The sequence below is a fragment of the Crinia signifera genome, chromosome 1 (genome assembly GCF_055691185.1).
Source record: "Crinia signifera chromosome 1, ASM5569118v1, whole genome shotgun sequence".
NCBI lineage: Eukaryota > Metazoa > Chordata > Amphibia > Anura > Myobatrachidae > Crinia > Crinia signifera.
The window spans coordinates 280,796,906-280,816,494 of NC_139217.1; the positions used below are offsets into that span (position 1 = coordinate 280,796,906).

A 19,589-nucleotide genomic window follows, 5' to 3' on the forward strand; every position below is an offset into this window, starting at 1 on the left:
CAAGACTAGTAAAGTGGTACACTAGTTTGGAGTCCATGTGATGAAATCTACAAACTGACACAAAAAAAAACATGAAAAATAAATTTCTCTGGTCCTGGTGACACAGCTTCACATTGAGATGTAGGAGGGTCCGCAGGAGCCAGGCACCTATACCAAAGCTTTTAGAGAGGTAGGCTCCTCCCACTGCATCCTAGAATCCTCAGTTCGTTTTAGGTGCCCACCGGAGTGGGTGCTATACTGAAGAGGCTGCTGCGCAACCGAAGATTAGAGATAGATAGGTGTTTTTTATTTTATTAATTTTACACTTATTAGGTAGGACGCAGTGCTGGGGATTCTCATAGAATCCTCGCACTGCCAGCACAGCAGGGGCTGACAGAAGCGCGTCCTGTCAGCTCCCTGCGCACAGAGGAGACACTGTCTGGTCTCTGTGCAGCGCTGACAGCTTCTATTAAGAGGCTGCCTGAGCTCCAGAGCGCCCCTGATCCGGCTTCACAAAGGTGAGGGTCATGAGGGATGGGTGCTCCGTTATGGCGGCGGTCATTTTATGCGGAGCTTACAAGCTGAGTTCTTTATTGAAAAAGACAGCAGCTTGTTACAGGGCCTGCGGGCGATTCCAAGTGGTCCCCAGTTGAAGGGGAGACACTGGGAATTAGGAGATCCAGCAGTGGGAGCGGCTACTGGGGGTAGTTTGGCGCCAAAACTCCACAGACCCTGCAGTAGCAGAGATAGTTGGTCTCTTCCCTCACTCTGCTTTGGGAGACGATGACTGCGGAGCTGAAGCGCTGTTTCTTGCTGAGTGGTGGATTTTCCTGGGCATCGCTACCCCCTACTTCTGGTGGAGACTACTGGAGCTGCAGACAGATAAGTGCTGTGATATACATTTATTCAGTATATAGCGCCTGTCATTTTGCACTGTGTGAATTACTTAATCATGTCAGAGCAACAGTCTGTAGCTTTGGGGGAGGGAGCCCAATTTGCATTATGCGCATGCAGTGTTTATGCACTCCAAATTTCCCCTGAACAGATGGCCAAGGGGGGATTGTGCCCTGCTTGCGCAGCTTTGAGACCCATGGGTAGTGTACCCCAGAGGGTAGAGCAGACAGAGCCTGCGTGGGCTAGTGCCCTGGGCAGGTCAGTGAATGCCTTAGTACAATTGTTTCAGCAGGTTTAATGCCTTGCTGGATAGATTTGACAATGACTCTGATGGGACTTCTAGACAGTCTTATTCAGTCCCCCTGTTACCTGTTGATTCAGGGGAGGAAGGAGAGATTACCTCTGATGTTCCCTGGGAGCAGGGTGATGATAATGAGGATTCCTCGACCCCTGGGGTGAAGGATTTGATTGCTGCTGTTAATCAGGCCTTGAATTTGTCAGAAGAAGACAAGACTCCTTTTAAAGGGGTGTTTAAGAGGCAACGTAGAGAGACTATTACCTTCCCAGCAGATGAAGGTTTGCAGGATCTTTTAGAAGGGGCTTGAAAATGCCCGATAGAAGGCTCCAGATGCCTAAAAGTTTTTTGAGTCTTTATCCTATGGCTGAGGAGCATTCAAATCTCTGGGAGAAGGTTCCTGTGGTGGATGCTTCAGTAGCCAGACTATCAAAAGCTACAGTGCTCCTGGTCCGAGGGGGTGCGGCTTTTAAGGCCCCCGTCAGGGGCGGGCTGGGCCGGGGGGCAGGGTGCCACATGCCCCCCCCCCGGGCCGGTATCTGCTCGCTGGGGCTGGGCTGGCTGTGTGCATCTTGCCGCAGCCGCTGCCTCCTCCTCCGGGTCCAGCCGCAGCGCAGAGCAGACAGCCTTCTGTAAGGCGACGGCCCCTCACAAAATGGCCGCCGCCCTGGAGGAGACAGACACTAGAGGTACTGCCATACCTCTAGTGTCTGCAGGGTCGGAGCTACGTTTAAGCAGCTGCCTATAAGTGCTGGCCACTAGGGGGCGCTGCTAAGTTCCCTTAACACAAGAATGAAGGATGTCTCTAAAAAAGACATCCTTCAGTGGCCATGCCATGTGACTTACCAGCCCTCTGTCTGCAGTCACCAGTCTCTAGTGTGGTCACCACACAGCCAGAGAGAGATGTTAGTGCACATGCAGCCTCAGTGCACTGCTGCCTCTCCCCCTCAGCCAGACACAGAGAAGCTCCGCCTCCATGGAAGACATGGAGCTGGTCTGAGCTGGGGAGCTGCATGATGATCATCAATTGAGGATCTTCAGATTGCAGCAGCAGACAGTCAGAGACCCCAGCAGCCAGGGCTCAAAGTTGAGGCTGACCTGACAGATCCATGGCATGTGCAACCTGTGTATATATATATACACACCTATATTGCATCTGTCCAGCATTAATTAAACTAGAAGTCCCACCATACTGTGCTGGTACTTGTAGTGCCACTGCAGGAGTATGTGTAATTAGTACATCTTGTGTCAGGTTTTTTTTTTTACTATAATTATTTTTCTTAATTTCTGTATACTGTATGCTTGGATACATACAGCATTCCAATGGTCAGGATGCCAGAGGTCATAATACCATCCCTGCATCCTGACAGGGGCTGCAATGACACCCTAACCTGCTCCCCTATCCCATAACCCTTCTTTCTAAAGCTTAACTCAGACCCTAAAGCTTACCCGCCACTGCCTAACCATAACCCCCGCACCATGATGCCTAAATCCTCTGCATCATGCAACCTAACTCCAACCCTAACCACCCCTGCAGTTTGACCCTAGCCCTACCCACTAGTGCCTAGCCCAACACCCCACTGCCTATACCTCACCCTCACAGCTTGCAGCTTAGCCCTAACCCCCCCTGAACAGGACATAACCTAACCCCTAGTGCCTAACCCTCACTGGCTAAACTTAACCCCCAAACAGCCTGTTCCTTACCCTACCGACCAGTGCCTAGCCCCCGCATCCCACCACCTAACCCCCCCATTGTATGTGCCTAAACCTAACCCCCCACAGCATAACCTTAAACCTTCCCATTACCACAGCCTAACCCTACGTCCCCCCAGGGTTTCATTAACCAACCCCCCCCCCATTCCAGGGTGCTTGCTAGCTAGCAACACACACTCACCAACCAGGATCCCGGCAAATACAATAGCAATTCTGATTCTCTGGGCCATGGAGCTGCTAACATTTACAATTGAAGCTGCCGCCCAGGATTGTAAAGATATGGCCACAGGAGCCATCGCAGACACCCAATTGTGTCCACATTAGCTGAGTATATACAATTATGGAAAACATCAAGAGTAAAGCTGTGTACACACGAGGGTGATAGGGGCTGAAATCGCTGGAAATATGGTCGCTGGCGACCATATTGCCAGTGATTGGAGTGTGCCCCGGTGATAAATCGCCGGGTGCACGCTCCTGTTTTCAGCCCCGTTCTAATCGCTGGTCGCAGGAGCTTGCTCCTGCGACCAGCTGATTACCTCTGCGGCTCCCCCAGCAGAGGTTCCTTCTCACCAGCGACCATCTCTGGTCGCTGATGAAAAGGAGACACTGAGCAATATATTGCTCAGCCATATATTGCTAGCAATATATGGCTGAGCAATATATTGCTCAGTGTGTACGGGGCTTAAGAGCTGGTCTATGACTATGCAGACTGGCCACAGCAGCAGAAGATATACATTCCCAAATCAGCCATGGAACATCTGCATGTGCATTGCCAATGCAGCACATTCACAGTTTGTCCTGTGTAGGCCTACAGGGCAGGAGTGGGCATTTACATGGGTTATGGCATGAATGGTCCACAGTCTGTAGGTTGGCAGTCACTAGACCAGGCATTCCCAACCACGGTCCTCAAGGCACACCAACAGTGCAGGTTTTAGTGATATCCAGGCTTCAGCACAGATGGTTTAATCAGAATCCCTCAGATACTAATTAAGTCACCTGTGCACAAGCCTGGATATCTAGAAAACCTGCACTGTTGGTGTGCCTTGAGGACCGTGGTTGGGAATGCCTGCACTAGACCGATCATTAATGGTCGACAGACAGAAGGTTGACATGGTCAAAAGGTCGGCATAGAAAATGTTGACATGGAATAAGTTTAACTTTTTTTTTTGCCTATGTCAACATAAGTCAACATGGACACCATCTAGTGTGCCCGTGACACAGTATTATAATCTTACTGTATGCCCTTCTGGGATGGTAAAGTATGAATAGTCTTTTTTTATAAAAAAAATCATGAAAAGTTATGTCAACCTTCTCCATGTTGACCTTTTGATTTGTGTTGAACCTTTGACTATGTCAACCTAATGCATGTTGTCCTTTTTCATATGTCCGCCTCCTGTCTGTCGACCTAGTGACTGTCCACCTAGACACTGTTGTAATGTAATGAGCAAGTAGCACTCCATAGCAACAAGAATGTAATTTACCCTAAAAATGAGCATGTAACCCCTGGCATCGAGCAATATACCCCTGACAGTGAGCATGTAGGTAAGCAGCAGTTATGTGTTATAATATGTAATAGGCATTATTATGTTTATTGGGCATTTTGGTGTGTGGCATTATGTGTAATGGGCATTACAGTGTGTGGCATTATGTTTATTTGGCATTACATTGTTGGTATTATGTGTAATGGGCATTACGGTGTTGGCATTATGTGTAATGGGCATTACGTTGTGTGGCATTATGTTTAATGGGCATTACGTTGTGTGGCATTATGTTTAATGGGCATTATGGTGTTGGCTTTATGTGTAATGGGCATTAGTGTTGGCATTAGGTTTAATGGGCATTATGGTGTTGGCTTTATGTGTAATGGGCATTACGGTGTGTGGCATTATGTGTAATGGGCATTAGGGTGTGTGGCATTATGTGTAATGGGCATTACAGTGTTGGCATTATGTGTAATGGGTATTAAGGTGTGGCATTATGTTTGATGGGCATTATGGTGTGTGGCATTATGTTTAATGGGCATTATGGTGTTGGCTTTATGTGTAATGGGCATTACAGTGTGGCATTATGTTTGATGGGCATTATGGTGTTGGCTTTATGTGTAATGGGCATTACAGTGTGTGGCATTATGTGTAATGGGCATTACATGCTAAAATTTTGCAAAGCGCCTTTGGCGCGCACTGTCCCCATTTCTGGTGTATGTGTGTGTGGGGGAATGATTATTTAATCCTTGGTGCATACTAAAGGGGAGAGGATAGGGTAGTGAATCAATGGCGGTGGGCTACTTGCTTGTGTTGCCCCCCAGGCTGAAAGTTGCCAGCCAGCCCCTGGCCCCCGTGGTTAAGAAGCTGGAAGGAAACCTTAAAGCTATATTTGAGGGGGTGGGATTTACTCTCAGGCCTCTTATAGCGTCTGCTTGGGTTTCTAAAGCCATGATTGTATGGGCAGGCAGTTTGTGTACAATGATGCACACAGATCCGGGTGTCCTGCTGTTCGCTGAAAAATTGAAGGCAGCGGCTGAATATGTATTAGAAGCTGAGGAAAAAGCTCTTAAAATGGCTTCTAAGGTGTCCACTATCTCGGTTAATGCCAGGAGAGTCCTGTGGCTAAAAGCATGGATAATGAGTCTAAGAAGGCTTTAGCATTTAAGGGTAAACCGCTCTTTGGTTCTTAGCTGGAGGAAATTATTAAGCAGGCCCCTCAGCTAAACAGTCCTCTAAATTCTTAGTCTTTCGGCCATCCTTTCGGCCCTCCCCTAGAGGAGGTGCGTCCTTTCAAGGGCAATCTTAAAGGGGTAAGTTTTAGTCGGGAAAAGGAAAAGCCCCAAAGTCTCGCTTTGGCTCCTTTCATAATAAAGGAGTGGGGCGTCGGCTTTTAAGGTTTTGGGAAGCTTGGGCCTTATTGGATCAGGATCCTTGGGTGTTGGACATTGTCTTTCAGGGATACAAGATTCCTTTAGGGGTCTTCCTCCAAGAAAGTTCTTACCCACACCACTTCCAAAGGAATCCCGGATCAGGACTGCTCTTTTGGGGGCGGCTCAATCCCTTCTAGAAAAAGGAGTGGTGATCCCGGTACTGCGGGAGGAATGGAAGAAAGGTTTTTATTCCATTCTGTTTTTAGTGCCCAAGCCAGACGGAACCCTCAGACCCATCCTGAATCTGAAGTCTTTAAATCTCCACTTGTGGGTGGATCACTTCAAAATAGAGTCTCTGTGGTCTGTGCTTCTCAGCCTAGACCAGGGAGAATGTTTGGCATCTATGGACATACAGGACGCATATTTACATGTCCCAATTCACCTGGAGCATCAGGCTGTTCTGCGCTTTGCAATTGGGGACCGCCATTACCAATTCCAGGCGCTTCCCTTTGGGCTCGCAACGGCTTCGAGGGTGTTCACAAAAATTATGTCGGTAATGGCTGCTGTTCTACGTTTGCGGGGTATCATCGTAATACCTTATTTGGACGATCTGCTGTTCAAAGCGGAATCAGCAGAGACTTTACAAAAGCATCTAACAGAGGCTATTCAGTTTTTGCAAACTCACGGGTGGCTGTTGAATTTGCAGAAGTCTCAACTGGTCCCGGCCCAGAGGATTCAATTTCTGGGAGTCATTCTGGATACTCACTTACATCGAGTATTTCTACCAGAGGTGAAAGCCAAGGACATTTGCCTCGTGGTAGTGTCGATTCTGGAATTACCGGACCCGTCGGTTTGGAAATGTCTGAAGTTGCTGGTCAAAATGGTGGCGACTTTTGAGACTCTGCAGTAAGCCAGATTCCATTCTTGGGCCTTTCAGTGGAACATCTTAACATCCTGGTCGGGGAACACGCAGACCATGAAGTCAGAAAGGGTGACACTGACTTTGGAAACAAGGTCCTCTCTACCATGGTGGACGGATGTGCATTCCCTTCAGTGGGGTCGGTCTCTTCAGTCTTGGGAGTGGCTGGTAGTTACTACCGACGCCAGTCTCAGGGGCTGGGGAGCGGTAGTCTTGGACCTAAGGCTTCAGGGTCTGTGGACTGCAGTGGAGTCAGCTCTCCTGATCAATATCCTAGAACTTTGTGCTGTATGGAAGGCTTTATCCCTGGCGGAAGACAGATTGAGGGGCCTCCCTATAAGGATTCAGTCGGACAACGCCATGGCTGTGGCATATCTGAATCATCAGGGCGGCACACACAGCAAGCTGGCTATGAGGGAGGTGTCGCAGATTCTGGTGTGGGCGGAGCAAAATGTTCCAGCCTTATCGGCAGTATTCATACCAGGCGTGAGGAATGTGGAGGCCGACTTCTTGAGCAGGGAAGAACTGCTAGAAGGGGAATGGGCTTTGAATTCACAGATATTCCAGGAGATTGTGTCTCGGTGGGGGCTCCCTGAGGTGGATTTAATGACGTCTAGGTTCAACAGTCAGGTCCCCAGATTCTTTTCCAGGACAAGGGATCCTCTGGCGTCAGCAGTGGATGCAATGACGGTGACCTGGTCAGGGAATCTGGCATACATTTTTCCACCATTCCCAATGATTGCCAGGGTTCTGAAGAGGATCACATTTCAAGGGATTCCGGTAATACTGATAGCACCAGATTAGCCAAGGAGGTCTTGGTATTTGAGTGTTTGGAGACTATCAGTAGAGTCGTGGCGTCTACCTCTAAGACCAGACCTACTAAGTTAAGGTCCGTTTTTCCATCAGGATTTAGCTCGGCTAACTTTGACGGCTTGGCTATTGAAACCGCCATTTTAAAGAACAAAGGATTTTCGGAGGCATTTGTGAATACGATGATCAAGGCTAGGAAGTCGGTGTCTTCGGCTAACTACTATAGGGTCTGGAAGACATATATTCGATGGTGTGAGCGCCAGAAGTCTCATACGTACAGATTTTGGCTTGAATTCCTTCAGGATGGATTTTCTTTAGGGCTGAGTCTCCAGTCTCTTAAAGTCCAGATATCGGCTCTGTCAATTTTCTTTCAGAGAAGAGTGGCTGTGATTCCAGAGGTGCAAACCTTCCTTCAGGGACTTACCAGATTAAAACCACCATACAAACAACCGGTGGCACCATGGGATTTGTCTCTGGTATTGGACATTCTTCAAAAGCCTCCATTTGAACCATTAAGGTCGTCTGACCTCAAGTTTCTTACTTGGAAGTTAGGGTTTTTGTTGGCTGTTTCCTCTGCAAAGAGGGTTTCGGAGTTGGGAGCGTTGTCTTGTAAGCCTCCCTTCTTAATTTTTTATGATGATAGGGCTGTTCTGAGAACAGTACCCAATTTTTTGCCGAAAGTGGTTTCTGCTTTTCATTTAAATCAGGATATTGATCTTCCTGTGTTTCAACCCCCTGAGTGTTCCAAGAAAAGGGACAAATTGAGCAATTTGGATGTGGTGCGCGCTTTGCGCATTTATGTGGACAGAGTTAAAGGTTTTCGGAAGACCAATACCTTGTTGGTCTTGTATGATGTACACAAGATAGGCTGGCCCGCTTCAAAACAGACCATTGCTAGGTGGTTGAGATTAGTTCTTGCCTTTGCATATACTAAGGTTGGTAGGCCTGTACCGGCCAGAATAAACGCACATACCACCAGGTCCATTGCTACCTCTTGGGCGGTACGCCATGGGGCTACGGCTGAGCAAGTATGTAGGGCTGCCACTTGGTCATCTGTTCACACTTTTGCCAAATTCTACAGGTTCCATGAGTTCGCGTCAGAGGATGCATTATTCGGGCGAGCAGTGATGAGAGCTGCAGACCTGAGCATACCCTCCCAAAGGACTGGCTCTTGAACGTCCCAATGTGAAGCTGTGTCACCAGGTCCATTGAAAGAGAAAAAGAGATTTTTGTAAGAACTTACCATTCGAATCCCTTTCTCTGATATGGTCCTGGTGACACAGTGATCCCTCCCTTACGCTCAGTAAGTATTGCCAGTTTTTATGATGTCATGTTATGATGGTAAAATTAAAGTTTGTGCATATAATATGTTCAGGCGTTGTACTGAGTCAATGTATTCCAGTGGCTTTGAAAGGTGAACTGAGGATTCTGGGATGCAGTGGGAGGAGCCTACCTCTCTAAAAGCTTTGGTATAGGTGCCTGGCTCCTGCGGACCCTCCTACATCCCAAAGTGAAGCTTTGTCACCAGGACCATATCAGAGAAAGGGATTCGAACGGTAAGTTCTTACAAAAATACCTTTTTTGAGCTTTTCATGCATCAACCATTTTCAAGTCGACCTTTTGTCTGTGATATTTTTTGTGACATGCTTTTGGTGTTAACCTAGTCACTGTCAACCTATACACTGTCGACTGTTCATACCATAATACTAGTTACTATATACAATACAGAAAACATTCTCATAGACCAGATACAATGCATACTAAAAAATGAAAATCCTGTCCTAGAGACCACTTTGGAAGACATATCTCTTAATGGGGCAGACATGTTAAGCCTGGAGAAGGGATAAAGTGAAAGGAGATAAAGCACCAGCTAATCAACTCCCAACTGTCATTTTCAAACACAGTTCATTGGCTGGTGCTTTATCTCCTCTCACTTTGTTCCAGATGTATCAAGCTTCAAAAAGTGAAAAAGTGGAGAGTGATAAACAGCCAGCCAATCAGCTCCTACCAGTTATTTTGCAAACCCAGCCTGTGACATGGCAGGTAGGAGCTGATTGGCTGGCTGTTTATCACTCTCCATTTTATCGCTTTTGAAGCTTGAATCATCTGGCCCTTTATCTCCAATTTGACGTTGCCCATATACAATGCGATTCGCACCCCCACGCGGGCATCGCATTGCACAGTACAAAAAGTATGTGCTGCACATACTTTTTGTACTGCCCGCGGATTGCATCGTTTACAAATCGCATGCGAACCCCATACATTGCTATGCGATCCAGCCCATAATGCATCACAATGCACGCTGCTATCACAGCGTGTATGGGCACCTTATCTCTTCTCCAGGCTTAATACATCTGCCCCACTATCTCTTGGTTTTATAGTGTAGAGATGCACCCAAATATCTAGTGCCTTTAAAATTTAGGCAATTCTAAATTGATGGTATTGTAGTTTAAGCCCTAGTAATTGTACTCTACCCAACCCCTACCCCAACCAACCTTGGCCTTGTCTATATATACTTAATTGAGAATACTGATAAAGTGTTTCCCAGAATCTTATTTTTTTCCCTGCTTTTGTGTATGTATTTTATGTGTTTTTTGTTGTTGTATATTCTGTATTTATTGAGTGTAATCAAATAAACGTTACAGCATGTCTATACAGTCAAGTATGAACGTAATAAAAGTAAATTACCAGTCTAGTTCTGAATAAACTACCAGTAGTCTCAGATCCCTGGAAACTTGCATAGACTTTTACTGTATGTTAAAATAATCTTCAACATATAAAACTAAGAATTTTATTGATTATTCTTACAGTGCGTAGACCACAGATTTGTAGTGGATTTATATTGCAGACACACATAATATATGTTGGCGACAAATCTTTTGTGACAAAAAATGTACCATTTACCAATCTAATATCGTGTCTTCACCTTTGAATTTGCTGCAGACTCCAGGTTTAGCTTTAGCCCTAGGAAGTATTGTCCATGGCCTATCTGTGTGTGGTCATGGAAAAGCAGAAGACCTGAACAACAGATTGATTCCTGCCTGGATAAAAATTCTACTTGCAGAGGTAACTGATAATTCAATATATTGTGATTTAAAAACATCGGATGAAAATAGTTGTTTATATAGTCTGGCTGTATTTCAGGGTTGTCCTACCATGCAACGCCTAGCTGCCCTCAATGGACTTGTTTCGCTGGTTGGATCAGAATCAATACTCATACAAGTAAGTGAAACTAACATAATGAGTACATAATTTCTACTACAAGAAAAATAGTATGTTTTTGTTTACTATTCCACCACAATTTATCTATGGTTGTAAACAATTTGATGAAATTCTCTTACTTGATAAAACCTTTCATTACAAGGGGGTTATCCAATTACTGAAATGCAGGGCTACTTTCGTGCATTTTGATTTGCCTGCCTGAGGCAGGTGAAAGAAAACCCCCAATAAGCCGGTGCTAAACTGAGAACCCCGGCGAGGAAAATCCCCCTTTGTCTACAAAGCTACCTGCTATTGTGCAGCGTTAAGAGGCAGAAAACACAAAACTGCTTTACTTTATAAAATATAAAGGTCTACAGAAGATACACGGGTTTATAATTGTGGAACTATTTCTTCATTAAATTATTGATATTATACCTGATAAATTAACTATTTCTTCAGCCAAGACTGAACTATGAAGAATATAATCTGCAAAGTGTCTACTGTTCCCTTTTTTGGGAAGGTGGTTGATTTTTAATTTAGTTTGAAATATCTGATTAAACGTTTAAGTACTTTGAAAACAGGCAGCATTCTGATGTTGGCACCATCTGCAATGCACCATCTACAATGCATGCATCTCAGGCTGCAGTCAGGCTCTGTGTTGTGCTATAGGCTCTACGTTGCACTATTTGTAATGAACACTACTTTTCTAGTTGATGTTAAATGTTTATCTCATTGCAGCTGAAATCTGAAGCTATCCAGTCATCTCTATTCCAAAGCAAACTTAATGAAGTAATTAAAACAATTACTCAGGTATGACAATGAACCCAATGTGAATAGGTTGCTCACAATCAGAAAGTTGACACCAATATCCTTGCTGCACTAAGGGAATAACTCAGACCTGGGTGCTGCTAAGCAAATTAACAGCATCCAGCAATCCAATAGATGCCGCCCAGCTAGAGTGAAAATGTCCAAAGTCCTTCATTACAGGCTCACCTCCTAATGATTTCTTCACTGGGCACCGGTCATCACAAGCTAGGAGTAGCCAGAGACTTGGCAGCTGCGATGAATCTGTGTCCGGCCTGGAGCTAACGTCACACACCCTCCCCTAAAACAGTTGGGTACACCTGTGTTTTCCTAGGCACGTCTACCGTTCTTCTGTCATGCCTGCGTTTTTCTTAGCACTCCCACTGAATGGCCGGTTACAACCCCCAGTGGCAAGATTTCTTTGCTAGCAGGCATTGAGCATGCATAACACATACTGTACACATACCTAGTGTATCAATAATAGTCTGCTATGTGAATTTGCACAGCAGCGATCAGGTCTGAATCGGGCCCTAAGTCTTAGGGACAGGTTCGGTTAGCCAAGAGGTTTCAGATAACATAAGATCGCTGGGGGAAAAGCCACTCAGTGCATACACACTGAGCGGCTTTCCCCCTGTCCGGCGCTGTCAGCGGGGAGTGGACGGCTTTACATAGCGCAGCGCTATGCAAAGCCATCCACAAAGCTACTTATCTGCTGGTAATACCAGCAGATGAGCAGCTTTCCCAACGATGATGCGGAAGCTCATCAACGGGCCATACACACTGGGCGGCATTGAGCTGAAATCCGTTCATACTGCTATGTTACCTGGGCTGGAAGAACGCACAATTTTGCTTGTATCCCATAGGGGTGACATTTTGTTATGTGTGGTTAATTGAATCGACCCATTGCTAGTGAAAAATCTCATGATTACTAAAAATAATTGTGTAACTAATTTTCATGAGAACCAATCTTCTTTAAGTAGAGAAGGTGTTTTTTATAGTATATTAAAACATTGGAGTGTGTACAAGTAGTTCTAGGTCTCCAGGGCTTCTGGGCTATAAAACAGACCCTGCTGTGTTAGTGGTTCTCCTGTCACAAATACAAAGCCAAATGTATTATTTTGAACATTTATTTTTCTCCAGATTATCAACTTTTCTGGGGTCATTGGTCTACAAACGAATGCAGCATGGATCCTGGGACACCTTCACCTATCCAGTCTGTCTTCATCTCAGAGCAGAACTTCTGGTATGAAAGTCCCCAAACTCACATAACTTGGAAAGGTTCACTGAGGTTTATTTTTCATATAGACCTGAGAAATTTGTTACAAATATGTGGTACAGATAGGAAATTATTATTATTATTATTATTATTATTATCATCCATTATTTACATGGTACAGCCGTATTATTATTATTTTTATTATTATTATTATTATTATTATAATTATAATAATCATCCTATATGTATATGGTACCACAAGGGACCTGCAGCACCCAATTACAGATTACATAAAGGAATAAGCAAAACAGTGACTTACAGTTGAATGCAATAGAGGACAAGTACAGGGTACATAACCATAGCTGTATCAGCAGAGGACACTGGAACAAGTAGAGAAGGAAAATTGGTACTTGTGTATTATCACGGAGCCCGATTTCATCTAAATCGCATACAATATCGCATACGATTTTTTTTTTGTCAGATTTGATCTGTGATGCGATTTTGCGGCCGATTTTTTGCCGATTTTCGGCCATTTCCTGCCGATTTGCATGTTATTCCATCCTTGCACACCCCCAGGTACTATGCAATGGTATGCAATGTGATTTTCGGGAAAATGACCCTGATTGTACAATTAAATATCCCATAGCAACGCATGCCAGCAAGTGGCATGCGATGCGATGTGATTCGCAATGTTAAATGCACCCCCATTGTTAACGCCACCCCCCACTATCAACGCCAACCCGAAGTGTGGCGAGGGGCGGCGGTACGTGTCCTCCGACCTTTTCATACCCCCACTATCCACGTTGGCGTGGAGTTGATTTTAGATAGTGTGGTGAGCCACCGAGCCCGAAGCGTGGCGAGGGGACGCGGATTACTTTACATGTATTTTGCGTCCCCTCGAGGGGCATGCTGCACTCGCCACGCTTCGGGCTATCTAAAATCAACTCCACGCCGACAAGTATAGTGGGGGTATGAAAAGGTCGAAAGGACACGTACCGCAAAATCGCATGCGATTTGCGGCCGATTTTCGGCCGATTTCGTGGGCGCCGTGATAATACACAAGTACCGGAAAAGCATAAGAGGGAAGAGGGTAATGCCAGTTAGAGATTACATAGCGTTGTTCACGTTGTGCTTTCCCACAGTGGTGTTTTCCAAATTCAGGCTCCCAGTGCTAGATTTCTTTGCTTTTTTTTATTCAGAAAGCGTTACACATTCATGTGTGTCCTTGGCCTAAGGCAGGAAATTGGTATACCCATATGGCAGAACATACAGTACAGACTGCATGCAGATTGCACCCTGGGTCAGAAATAAAACCAAAAACCTATATGTACCAGAGACGCCAATGCTAGCCACTGAGCCATCGTGCAGCCCAAGAACTGTTCAATAATATTTTACTCAAGTGAGCTTTTTAATTTGATTACAGTTCCCCCAGATTTCAGCTATCTGCCTGAGAGAAGCTTGATACGCAATGTTGTGGATTTCCTCATTTCAGCCGGAAAGAAAGGTACTGTTTGCTCTTGGCATGCATCTCTGATATATGGCTTGTTTATGGAAAGTAGGTGAAAGTGTCCAATGCCACCTAGATAATGGAGCTTTCATACCAACATCTACAAAAGTATATATGTTACACAGTATATACATATACATGGACCAGTTACTATGGAGGAACATGTGATATTTTACATCTTTGCATTTGCAGCATATACCACCTTTCTAAAACTTAAAGGAATTACTGCAGTGGCGAGGCACACAATAATTCAGTTGACAGGACCCGCATTGTGCAGTGTTTGCATAACACAATAACACGATTAGCATGACATCATACACAATGGTCCCAATTCAGACCTGATCACTGTGCTGCTAATCTTTGGAGCCCAGCAATAATTTAGCCATCCCTGCCCATGTGCAAGGCTGTGAATGGCATTGCAGCCTTGCGAGTTTCTGCAAATCCATTTGCGATCACAAAATATCTATTTTATTTTTTTCCTGGTTTGTTGAAGGTCCTGCTCAAGAACAGGAAAGAGCAGGTAACCCTTGTTCTATTTGAGGCAGAAAAGCTAGCCAAAATGTAGTCTGTTTCCAAACCCATCCAACCCCAGGACATGGTTTCAAACTTTGGTACTTATGTATTATCTGGACTCCCATGTTAAATGCACCCCATTTTTTCATACCCCTACTATCCAACTACGCATGGAGTTGATTTTATATAGTGTGGCGAGCGCAGCGAGCCACCTTGCCCGAAGCGTGGTGAGCGCAGCGAGCCCCGCGAGGGGACGCGGTCTCATAAGAAAAACGGGAGCCCAGATATTACATAAGTACCCAAACTTTAAATAATCAGTACTGACATTGTGTACGGAAGGATATTGTGGTACTGTAATACAGTGTGTGTGTGTGGGGCTATGGGGCGTTGCGAGTGTATGTGAGGCTAATAGATATACTGGTCTAATAATAATATGCAATATTTCTACAGAAGACAAATAATATTATGAGGCATATTGTGAAGGGTAAGCGCTAGTACAAGTCTCTCTGTCATGTGTAAAAATGGACACTTTTTAGTATGGGATTATTCCACAATATAATTTAACAGGAATCTTGTGTTACAGGTCCTGAATCAATCCCCCCAACTCTGGTCAAGGTGTGTGTGTCTTCCATTGCTGCAGCTGCTGACGAGCATCAGTACCCTCCTGTGAACTGGCCCTCCATACTTGCTCCTCTTATGAGACTCAACTTTGGTAAATAATTTACATGAGATCCTACACTGTTTTGTTCTGGAGTGTGAAGTCCTAACACCAGCATTGTGGAAAGCTGTGCATGTTGTGCTTTACATATTTGCAGGATCATACTAAAGCTGGCCATAAGACTGAACAATTGTTTAGACCAGGCATGTCCAACGTTGGCCCTCCAGATGTTGTGAAACTACACATCCCAGCATGCTTTGCAATAGTTTTAGCATTCTCTAATAGCAAAACTGTGGCAAAGCATGCTGGGATGTGTAGTTTCACAACATCTGGAGGGCCAACGTTGGACATGCCTGGTTTAGACTATCTGATGGAACAGATGAGGGCGGATGTATGGTTCAATATGCTCCCATACACTGCACAATGTACAGATTTTACTTTATTTCCTCATGTGTGCCAAACAGCCCTTCTTGGCGCACCAGCCCCATGTGACACACTTTGTGCCAAGTCTTTTTCACTTGAATGTGCACCTTAGTAAATGAAATAGTTGGATGCAGAGACTGCATAGATTATTTTATATGTGGCACTTGCATAGCTGTGTGTGAGTCTGATTCTATATAGTGCTATGATGCAGAGGCCACAGCAAGTTCCATTGTGCTTCATCTGCAACGTTGTATGTATACCAATTCCTGTGCGGTTAAAGTCGCAGCCCGTTATTTCTGATACAGATCGAGTGGTATGTACGTCTGTCTGTGTTATGATTGAAATGCGAAATAAAAGAAAACTTTTCTGTGCTCCGTGCGGGTCACTTGTACCTGGTGTTGTCTTGTGCTGTATGGCATATTGAGGTTTATTGAGGTCAAATTGGACATGTTTAATAATCAAATCCTGACCGTTTTTCAGCCATATCCATGCTGTAATCGATTATCATTGTCTGAACGATTGCTAGCATGCTAATATTTTATCCTATTTCACCAATTGTAGACCACACATTACAGATGCCAATATTGTACAAAGTATTCGGTACTCGTGTAGTTTCACGGCGCCAGCATGGCGTCTGAGTCCCCCTTGCGGGGCTCGCTTCAGTACTTGTGTAGTTTCACGGCGCCAGCATGGCGCCTTGCGTCTGAGTCCCCTTGCGGGGCTCGCTTCGCTCGCCACGCTATCTAAAATCAACTCCATGCCAACATGGATAGTGGAGGTATGAACTATCCATGTTGGCATGGAGTTAAGTTACTTTATTTTACATAGTTTGTGGCGAGCGTACAGCCCGGAAGTAGGACGGCGCCATGCTGGCGCCGTGAAACTACACAAGTGCCAAGTATTCATATAGATTTAGTAGTGTCTCTGAGCTGTGACTTCTGGTACAGTCTCTGTTTAACACATTGCCATAGATCAAAGTCTTACTTTACCATGCAATGCATGAGTACCAGTGTTTTATCATTTGACCACAATATATTATTTACAGTTCAGGTTTTTTAGCTATTTGATGGGTAAATATGTCCATTTGTTTAGTACTTCAAAGGGTAATTACTAAAACGTCTAAAAATTAAAAGAGGTTATGTTGCCAATAACAACCAATCAAATTCTTTCTATCATTTCTCTATTGCAACATCACCTCTTTTAATTTTAAGCTTTAGAAAATCTACCCCATAGTGTCATATCTGTATTATATTTTCTGAGGTTTTCTTTTCTTGAATTTTATTTGTGCAGGTGAAGAAATACAAATGCTTTGTGTTCAAATAGCAGTGACTCAGGCCCAGACCTCACAGAACGCAACAGTGCTACTTGGAATGTGGGTGATTCCACCCTTAGTTTACAGCCTTACTGTAAGTCACTTCTTGAGCAATGTTACATAGAATGCAAATACCTTTTTTTCTTTTGTACACTGGGGGACAATGTGGTATGGGCAGCGGCATGAGTACCTAGAACTTTAAAACCGATTTGGTTGAACATAAACTTCTCTACCCTATACCCTGCCAAGTGCCTTTAAACAATATTCTATGGACTTAATTCAGCTTGGGTTGTAATTGTATGAATCCTTGCAAAACTACATCCCGGGGGGAGACAGCACAGAGTGAGTCCATCCCTGAACGCCAGGTCCCGCCCTGTGATGTACCTGGAAAATGTTGTGGGCACATTGCTTTGCTATACAACAAAGTGCTAACACATCACCAGCGCCCCCCCCCACCCCAAAGCCAGGCGCAGGTCCACCATGTTTGTGATGTTACTCAGCCAACACAGCCCTTCCCCCAATGGCTCAGACATGCCTGGCCAAAAACACTGCATTACCGCTCCCAGAATGGTCTGTCTCCATCCCTAGTCTCTACTTGAACTATTTGCGGGTCTTGTTGAAACTGGCCTTGTACCAACTGGCTCTCAGGGGCAGATTTATTAAGCTCGGTGAAGTGATAAAGTGTCTAGTTTTTATCACCAGCCAATCAACTCCTAACTGTGAAGTTACAGGCTTGGTTTGAAAAATGACAGGTAGGAGCTGATTGGCCGGTGATAAAAAACAGACACTTTATCACTTCACCGAGATTAATAAATTTACCCCTCAGTCTGGTATATTTAGGTTGTTGCAATGGTTTTTAACAGCTACACTGACTGATGCCACAATGGGAAGCATCTCTAGAGATTTGCCACAGCCACTGCAGGCTGGTGGCAGGCATCCCTGAGCTCCATGTGACCATCAGTAATGTAGTGGCTGGTAAGTACTCTTCCTGTCTATGATAGGAAAGCAGTTTCATTATAGTTTTGGTCACCCTTCTATGACATAAAGATATTTTAAGGGCTCTGAAGCCATATAAGTATAGCAGTCCCTCATTTTTATGGTGTCAAGAAAAATGAGTCCAATTATCCAAATACATGATTTACAGTAGTTATTTGTTTGTATTTCAGGTTAAAACCCGCTCCTACCTACTCAGCTCCATATCACAGTGGATGAAGTATGTCTCTGAGGATAAGCTGCAGAGCTTTGCTGATGCCTTCATGATTTCACCGTTTGAGGCCCAGAGTAAGACATGGGATGTGGGGATGTCCAACACTATTCTGTCTGGTCTGAGCCAGGCAATGAAGCTTCCCAATCCCCCACAGCACTGCTGGAGCTTCTTGTGCAAAACTACAGATCGGATCTACCAGCTATTACCAGATGAAATACAGGTACAGTTCTAGCCAGTGTGCAGTTTAAAAATGGGTTTTATTTCTGGGTTATATTTCTGGGTTACCGTATATTTCTGTTGCATCTAGTTATATATATGTGTAATCGTTAAACAGATACAAGCTGGTTTGCTTTGTTTTTTTTTTTAATATAATTTATATTTAGTACCATTTGTATCCAAGAAGCTTTTAATGCGCGATATTCCAACCATCTTTTTCTTCCAGTATGGTGACACAGCTAATATTTTGTTTTTCCTTATACTTCAATACAGAGGACAAATGTGGAGCTCTACACTGAAATTGTTAAATGCATCTCAGAAATGGCCGATAGTGAGATTGAACGAATTTGTTGCATTTCCAAGGTAAATATACTTGAAAAAGGGCGGTTTTATTGTAATTCTTCATCATACGTTCACTTAATGCAAGAATGACCATTCTTAGAAGAATTCATTTTTGTAGGCCTAAGCTGAGACGATTTTATAACTTTCCAATTCTTCCCCGTTCTCCAACTACAGGAGATAATCACAAAATCTACATTTGTGCGAGTGAATTTGATCTCTCAGGGTCGGCTACCATTTTCATACCTGAGTGATGTGATGGGAGTGGCCGCAGGGTGCAAGGATAAGCAGACCATAATCTGGCTGTTACTGCAGGCTTTCTATCAAGCACGAGTCATAAGCCACCCCAACACAGGTAAGTTAGATTTAGTGCAACGACCCTGCTGTTATTTTTGTTCTCTTATATAAAACATAGTGACATTTAACATTTACGGTTAGGGAAGGAGGGTGTTTGGGACAAAGTCACACCAAATTTCTGGTGCTATAATTTAAATCAGTTTAGAAAGAAAAAACGCTGCATGTGACACGAAGCAAGTGAGCTTGTAAAATTTGGAGAGAAAAAAAAAACAATGGGAGATAACTTTCCACTTTATTATAAACAATCTTGTTCAGATCCACTTTTACAATAAGTAAAGCATTGTTTTCTTTATATAGAAATATTCAGCATAAAAAAATAATTTTAAAAAGCACAGAAATACACAGAATAATAAACAACAAGAACAATAAGTT

At 44.2% G+C, this 19,589-nt stretch overlaps 1 protein-coding gene across 1 annotated transcript in view; it reads left to right on the plus strand.

Annotated features, from left to right (window-relative positions):
• Positions 1–19,589, plus strand: part of FOCAD (focadhesin) — a 253,346-nt gene that overhangs the window by 224,264 nt on the left and 9,493 nt on the right. Inside the window, exons 31-40 of the mRNA XM_083184719.1 lie at positions 10,408–10,530; positions 10,609–10,686; positions 11,404–11,475; positions 12,610–12,712; positions 14,109–14,189; positions 15,289–15,417; positions 17,077–17,192; positions 18,265–18,525; positions 18,795–18,884; positions 19,038–19,215. Coding sequence (XP_083040845.1) covers positions 10,408–10,530; positions 10,609–10,686; positions 11,404–11,475; positions 12,610–12,712; positions 14,109–14,189; positions 15,289–15,417; positions 17,077–17,192; positions 18,265–18,525; positions 18,795–18,884; positions 19,038–19,215 — 1,231 coding nt within the window. The remainder of the gene's footprint in view (positions 1–10,407; positions 10,531–10,608; positions 10,687–11,403; positions 11,476–12,609; positions 12,713–14,108; positions 14,190–15,288; positions 15,418–17,076; positions 17,193–18,264; positions 18,526–18,794; positions 18,885–19,037; positions 19,216–19,589) is intronic.